At 41.9% G+C, this 7,696-nt stretch overlaps 1 protein-coding gene across 1 annotated transcript; it reads left to right on the top strand.

The window, feature by feature from the left end:
* The first annotated feature begins 1,009 nt into the window (after window positions 1-1,009).
* On the top strand, window positions 1,010-4,334 carry LOC109408532 (loricrin). The gene is made up of 2 exons (XM_019681851.3): window positions 1,010-1,303; window positions 1,383-4,334. Exons 1-2 carry the CDS (start codon window positions 1,298-1,300, stop codon window positions 3,924-3,926), a joined length of 2,550 nt encoding a protein of 849 aa, XP_019537396.3. The 5' UTR covers window positions 1,010-1,297; the 3' UTR covers window positions 3,927-4,334.
* Window positions 4,335-7,696: the final 3,362 nt, after the last annotated feature.

The following is a 7,696-nucleotide window of genomic DNA, read 5'->3' as shown; positions in this document are numbered from 1 at the left end:
CAAAGCAATCCTTAAAAACAAAAACCCAAATGTATTCTTGGAAGAATTTTCGAAAAAAAAACCGTTTGGGTAATTTCTGTAGCAATCCTTTTCGAAATTTTCCCATGAATTCTTTTGAGAAACTACTGAAGTAATTTTTAAAGGATTTAGAAATCGCTGAAGAAATTACTGCATAATACCTATCTAAGAGTTTTTTTTTTCAGGAATTCTTGTGAGAATTTCAAAAAGAATCTCTGGATTAATTTTTGAAGAAATTCATGGAATTAATTTATGAAGCTCTCCGTGCAAAATTGAAAACCAATGTTCAGTAAATGTTTGTGAGATAAGCCTGTGGAATTTCAGAGGGAATCTCAAGAGGAGTTTCTCAATAAATATCTAAAAAAAAATTTCCGAGCTAATTTTTGGGATTTTGATACAAAAACATGTAAGAACTTCTTGAGTAATATATGGAGGAATCCAAGGAGAAGTTTCCAAAAAAACCCTGGAGATTTCTTTGAAAAAAAAAATATTTTTTTAAACATCATTGAAAGGATTTTCGAAGGAATCTTCGAATAATTTACTACAAGATTTCATGAAAAATAAATACTTAACGAATTTCTTAAGAAATCCATGGAAATCTCGAAGAAGTTTATGGTATTTTTAAAGCAGTCCCTTTTGAAGATTTTTTGACATAATTCAGAAAAAAATAAGAAATTCCTGAAAAAATGTAAAGCAGACCAAAATGTTTACTGGGTCAGCTGAAGAGCAGGCTTTGTACCAGTTGGGTCGTAACATTTAGAAGAAGATGAAGCAAACAAAATAGAAAAAGTGACGCCACAATAAAGTGTCTTTTACGATTTTAAGAAACTCAATTTTGTTTTCAGTGAAATACTTTCAACGCTTTTGTGTTACGTCATTATTTGATTGAAACGTTCTGTCCCATTACATTGTTTTTAAAAGTAAATAAACATTTCCCCAAATAAAACAAATGACCCGTTGAGAAGAGTACCATTCGCAATCATTCATGGCCCTTTGTTTGTTTACCCCATCCCACCGTGCGCGAGGAGATAACTTGCGAAATTGGCTCGCCTTTGCCCGTGCACACTGACTGGCTGGCTGACGGGCACGTGCACGTGGAGAAAGAGAGCACCGTTTTTGGCAAATGCGGTGACGACGACGACGACGACGGATCGGACCCCACATGTGAACCATTATAAAACAACTTGGACCCGGCTTCTGGGACACCATTCGTCAACGGTCGTGTTCACCGGTCACACTCACTGGAGCGCATTTTGGGTTTAAGCGAGCGGCGTCAAATATGAAGGTAGGATGAACGGGTTTTGGGGTTTTGGGTTAAGTGGTTGTGCAATTGGATTAACCTGTGATCTTTGTGCTGTTTTCAGGCGTTCGTAGTGTTGGCTATGGTGTTGGTCACTGCCTCGTGCGCAGATGTCGGCAATTCCACAAAAAAGGAAAAGCGGGATCTCTGGGATGACGCATTTGGACACGGTTCCTCGGGTGGAAGTGAAGGACACGGAGGAGAGTCATCCGACGCCGGTAAGGGATACGGAGAAGGATTATCCAGTTACGGTGGAGATCATGGACACGGGGCCGTCAGCTTCGGCAAGGGCCACGAGGAATCGTCAAGTTTGGGCGAAGGATACGGGCATGGTTCCATTAGCTTTGATGGAGGACATGGAGGCGATGGAAAGGAATCATCTGGTGGGCACGAGTCTCACGACACCGGCAAGGGACATGGATTATCCAGTTACGGTGGAGACCACGGACATATCATTGTATTCAGTAAAGGACACGAGGAAGAGTCTTCTGGCCATAGTGGAGGATTTGGCCATGACTCCGGCGATGATCATAAGCATAGTTTTGCTGGCTTTGGTGGAGGACATGGTCATGGCTCAGGCGGAGGACATGGTCATGGCTCAGGCGGAGGACATGGACACGGTTTTGGCGACATCGGAGGAGGTCATAAGGAGAGTTCTGGAGGTCATGGACATGGCTTTGGTGACATCGGAGGAGGACATAAGGAAAGCTCAGGCGGTATCAGCTTAGGCCATGGACATAGTTTCGGCAGTATCGGAGGTGGCCATAAGGAGAGTTCCGGAGGCCATGGACATGGTTTTGGTGATATCGGAGGGGGTCACAAGGAAAGTTCTGGAGGACACGGCATTAGTTTTGGTGACATCGGAGGAGGACATAAGGAAAGTTCAGGCGGTATCAGCCTAGGCCATGGACATAGCTTTGGCAGTATTGGAGGAGGTCATAAGGAAAGTTCCGGAGGACATGGTCATAGTTTTGGCGGTCATAAGGAGAGCTCTGGCGGACACGACCATGGCGCAGGGGGTCATAAGGAAAGCTCAGGCGGTATCAGTCTAGGCCATGGACTAAGTTTTGGTGGTTTCAAAGGCGGTCATAAGGAGAGTTCCGGAGGCCATGGGCATAGTTTTGGTAGCATCGGAGGAGATCACAAGAAGGGCTCTGGTGGTATCAGTCTAGGCCACGGACATAGTTTTGGCAGCATCGGAGGAGATCATAAGGAGAGCTCTGGAGGACATGGTCATAGTTTTGGAGGCCATGGATTGAGCTTTGGCGGCTTCGATGGAGGTCATAAGGAAAGCTCTGGAGGACACGGCCACAGTTTTGGCAGCCATGGGGGAGGTCATAAGGAGAGCTCTGGTGGTATCAGTCTAGGTCATGGACATAGTTTCGGTAGCATCGGAGGAGGTCATAAGGAGAGTTCTGGAGGACACGGCCATAGCTTTGGAGGTCATGGAGGAGATCATAAAGAGAGTTCCGGTGGTATCAGTTTAGGCCATGGATATAGTTTCGGAAGTATCGGAGGAGGTCATGACCACGGTTCTGGTGGTGGCGGTGGAGGACATGGCCACAGTTTTGGAGGGGATCATAAGGAGAGTTCTGGAGGACACGGCCACAGTTTTGGAGGGGGTCATAAGGAGAGTTCTGGAGGACACGGATATAGTTTCGGTAGTATTGGAGGGGATCATAAGGAGAGCTCTGGTGGTCATAGTTTCGGAAGCATCGGAGGGGGTCATGACCATGGTGGTAGCAGTGGTGGACATGGATACAGTTTCGGTAGCTTCGGAGGGGATCATAAAGAAAGCTCTGGTGATATTAGTGGCGCCTACGGTCACAGCTTCAGCAGCTTCGATGGAGGACACAAGGAGAGTTCTGGTGGTGGTGGACGCGGTGGCTCCAGCGGAGGACACGGTGGATCCAGCGGAGGACACGGTGGCTCCAGCGGAGGACACGGTGGCTCTAGTGGAGGACACGGAGGCTCTGGCGGTGGACACGGAGGCTCTGGCGGTGGACACGGAGGCTCTGGCGGAGGACATGGAGGCTCTGGAGGCGGGCATGGAGGACATGATATTGTACATGAACACAGTTCTGGTAGCCTCAGTGGAGGATACGGCAGCGGTGGAGGTGGACACGGACATAGCTCCGGTGGTGGACATGATTCCGGAAAGTCCAGTGGCGGTCACGATTCGGGCAAGTCCGGTGGCGGCCATGATTCTGGCAGCACTAGTAAGCAGGAAAAAATTGTCAAAAAAGTGACCATCACCAAAACTGTCCCAGCTCCATATCCAGTTGAAGTCCAGAAAGATGTCGCCGTCCCAGTCAAGGTGCCATATCCAGTGAAAGTTGAGAAAACGAGCCATTACGTTGTAGAGAAGACGATTCCGTTTGTGGTGGAGAAAACCATACCGTACAAAGTAGATCGTCCAGTCCCATACCCAGTGGAAGTCAAGGTTCCCGTTGTCCAGAAGGAATACATCAAAGTGCCGAAGCCGTACGCAGTTCATGTTGAAAAGCTCGTTCCAGAGTACATCGAGAAACCGGTTTATATCACAAAGCACGTACCAGTGACGTACCACGTCAAGGAGAAGAAGAAGGAATCATCCAAGTGGTTTTAAATGGTCTTAGTTTTTAATATTAGTAATATGTACATATGTTTAAAAGTGCTATCAGACTGACATGATTTTAATGTATCGAGAGTTTTACTACTACACCTGGCGCCAGGTACAGGTTCCTTTAGATTTGGATGATTTTTTTTTTTAAATTTAATTATTTGCCTCAAATACCTTACTTACTTTCCACCAAGGTGTTGAGCAAACTTTTAAACAGATTAATATAATTCGGAATTAGACTGGTGCAAAATTTCTTAGGTTTATCATAAATAAATCTTCATCCAACTAAAGACTGCTAGGTTAGACACCGTATTTGTAGAATATTGATGCACAAAGCACATGCATTTCAAATTGAGTTTTGAATATAATAATATGATGTAGAAGTTTTGTAATAGCAACAACATTTCTATCGAACACTCGCCTAAACTTTATTTACCGGATGACAAATATTGACCCAACTTTTATTCTGCCTAATATATGTAAATAATAATTAAACAACATATTCACACAAAATATCACAATACATAGAAAAAAAATAGAATATATTAATACGCTTAGTATATATACTTCACCTGAACAAGACGTGGATAAACATTTTTGAAATTGGAATTATTATGATTACTTTATTATAGAGATTTTCAGCCCTAGGCTGGTTCATCTCCTTTGAAATTGGAATATTTTGCAAAGAGATATTATCACACAAAAATAAATCGTACCATGCTAATTTTTATTCATTTACTCTCTGCTCCTCACATGACTCGCAGAATGAGCCAGACCCTATGAATTTCTCATCTTCTTAATTGATTTCCAGTGTTATATGAACGCACGTAACTTTGCTCTAAATTTTTGACCGCGCACAATCGAACCTAGTGCACCAGTTCCACATTCGAAACTGAGCATCAATTTATTAAACACCATGTTCAATCAAAGCCGGGTAAGTGATTGTACACAGTGCTGTCTGTCATCCCCGTGGGCGAAATAAAACGTAGGTAATTAAGCCGGTATGGCATATACCCGCATACCACTTGCGGGCGGATTTAATTTATTCCGACATGAACCTACCGGCACGGAGGGGTGCGTTTGAAGAGATGTTGCTTCAATTTTTTATACGTTCACTGATCGGTTAATGGTTTGGTTGATTAGGTGAAGTAATAGCGCAACTTGTCTTGAGGAACTAAGGGTGAAACAATTGATTTGGCGTTTGTTTCAATTAGTTGTACCATTTTGCTTTTCTACAGTAACTGTCAATCATTCTCGTTAATACTTATTTGTGTTAAACTCTTAACCTCTTATTTATATCGTTGGTGTGCTCGAATGTAGTTAGAAACTGAAAACGCTCTTCTTGTACCGATCTACAAAACTGATTACACTCATTCGAAAACGCTCTTATTTTATTTTTTCCGAAGTTTCAGTCCGTTTGAGTCGATGAAAAAGGTCCCAAACGGACCAAAATGTCGGACAAATTTAAATAATAGCGTTTTAACTTTGTCAAGGCTGAGAACCCACAAAACAGCAAGAGCAAGTACAAAAGCAAAAGCAGCAGTACAGCACGTGGTCGACTGTACCAAAACTACTATGGATAAAGGCAGCAGAAAAGATGTTTGATCAGCTTCACGAATATGTCGATAAAAGAAGCAACATGCACAAGGTCATCAAAATGTTGTTGTTTAAGAACCAAGGGACTCTTGGATCGGCAGTGAAGAAGTGGATGAGTATGGTACACAGAGCCGAAACAGCTGAGAAGGAGTTATCAGCAACAAAAAATGCCAGTGTAGCAAGCCGAACACCCGAAGCGTGAAAAGTAGAAACCAGTACAACTGCGAAGGAAGTCAGTGTTGTTGGAAGTATCCCCCAAAGGATACAAACTACGCTCTTCTTCACGCCGAAGTGGTCAAGGCCGCTGGCTCCAAGAAACACAAGGACGCCCATTTTACTGATGCATACCCATCAGCGGAGAATAAGGAGTGTATCGGAAATTAACTATAAACATTCAGGATGCTCTATCTCGAAGCATGTTTGGTCTTATCATTTCGGTTCTTCTATCAAATCTTCACAATACAGTCAAGTTTAGAACAGCCTGAAAAAATTTGAAAAATGTTTAGCATTATTGAAAATATTGTAGAATGAATACACCTCACAAATTAAAGTTTTGGACAAATTGTTGTTTTTTAAAGATTTTTCAGCGTTTCAATAACCTGTAGCGAATAAAACTTGTACGGCGAAAAATCCAAAAAATAATTATTATTGTTAGCAGTCATGTACACATAACATATCACCGAACACCAACTTAAAAAAAAGTATTTATGATCGAAAAACCCTCAACATTTAAAAAATGACCTATCCTAAAAAAACACTAATTTTTTGTCGAACTTTGACAGCCTGTTTTAAATATCTTCAAAGGTTATACAATTCCGTTCTCTACTAAAGCTACCTCGTCGTTAAGTTTAAAAACATTTCCAATTAGAAAAAAATTTAATCATCAATTTGATGCATTTTTTATTTGCGTAATCGTGCTTTGAATAAGCATCAAAAAATGGGGTCCCTGAAAAATGACCTTTTTTCATTTTTAAGAACTGCGCTCAAATGGAGTCGAACTTTTTCTTGAAAATAATTTTTTACCTATATTATGAGCAATCTGGGAAAGAATATATTTGCGCTAAAATATTTGAAAAAATAAAAAAAAAATCCATTTTTTCCGCAATTTCAAATTTTTAAGAGGTGTCCAAAATTTTAAGATCATGCGTTTAAACTTTGAGATTGATGACCATGTAAAATAATTATTTTTACAAAAGCAAAAGTGCCATTCCTTTTTCTGAGGATTTATATAGTACCTCCAAAAATAAAATTATTTATAACTTGAATAAATTATTTTTTAGGATGTTTTGAACATATATAGTTAATTTCCGATACAGTCCTTATCACCGCAGCAGTCAGCCATACCTCGTGGCAAGTCGGCGGCAAAAAAAAAACAAAGGAATCGGGCAGTGATGACAGGTCCGAAAAACGGAAGTTCACCAGGAGGAGCGCCAAAGGTGAAGCCGGTGAAGCTCCCATCGTTATAGGCACCATGCGGACGAATCCGACCCCTTAAGTGGCAAGGGGCGGACGAGTGTTAAAAAAGCTGGAGTTAAGCAGGAATCCAAAAGCTAGCAGGTCCTCCTACGAAGAGCATACCGAGAGAGCTATGGGCGACAAAGTCGAAAGCAGAACTCTGTGTCCAGAATCAACCCTCCATTGCAAAGACTTGGACGAGGTCACATCGGAGGAAAAAGTTGGCTTAGCTATGAAGGAGCAGTGTGAGCTTGGAGAAGTCCAGATATTTTCGAATAGTTTTGGCGTTTCGTCTTTTCGGGGTCAAAACCAACTAAATCTTTTCTTCTTCCAACGTTTCGATCCTCATTGGATCTTCCTCAGGGTTTTTGACCCCGAAAAGACTGAAACGCTAAAACTATTCGAAAGTCTTCAAAACAGTCGTCGTCAATATAGTGAAGTCCAGATAAACATTCACATAAGGAATGGGCCTTCGGGCACGAAGGTAGCATCGATAAACTACCGATTTATGCAGCAAACAAGGCATTGCTACGCCATAAAGATCACAAGGCAGGCTAGTTAGATATGTAAACATCATGACGTCGTTCTTATCGTCCTTTTACATTGATACATTGAATTGATGTGGAGTACTAGATCATTTTATTCACGCCTAACCCAAGCAACACACATGTTATATAAGAGTTACGACAGAGCAAGTTTTGGTTGAACAGAAGTTAGTTTGACGG

Source organism: Aedes albopictus, chromosome 2 (assembly GCF_035046485.1).
Source record: "Aedes albopictus strain Foshan chromosome 2, AalbF5, whole genome shotgun sequence".
Lineage (NCBI taxonomy): Eukaryota > Metazoa > Arthropoda > Insecta > Diptera > Culicidae > Aedes > Aedes albopictus.
The sequence above is the reverse complement of the archived record's forward strand: the minus strand, read 5'-3'. Positions and strand labels throughout refer to the sequence as shown.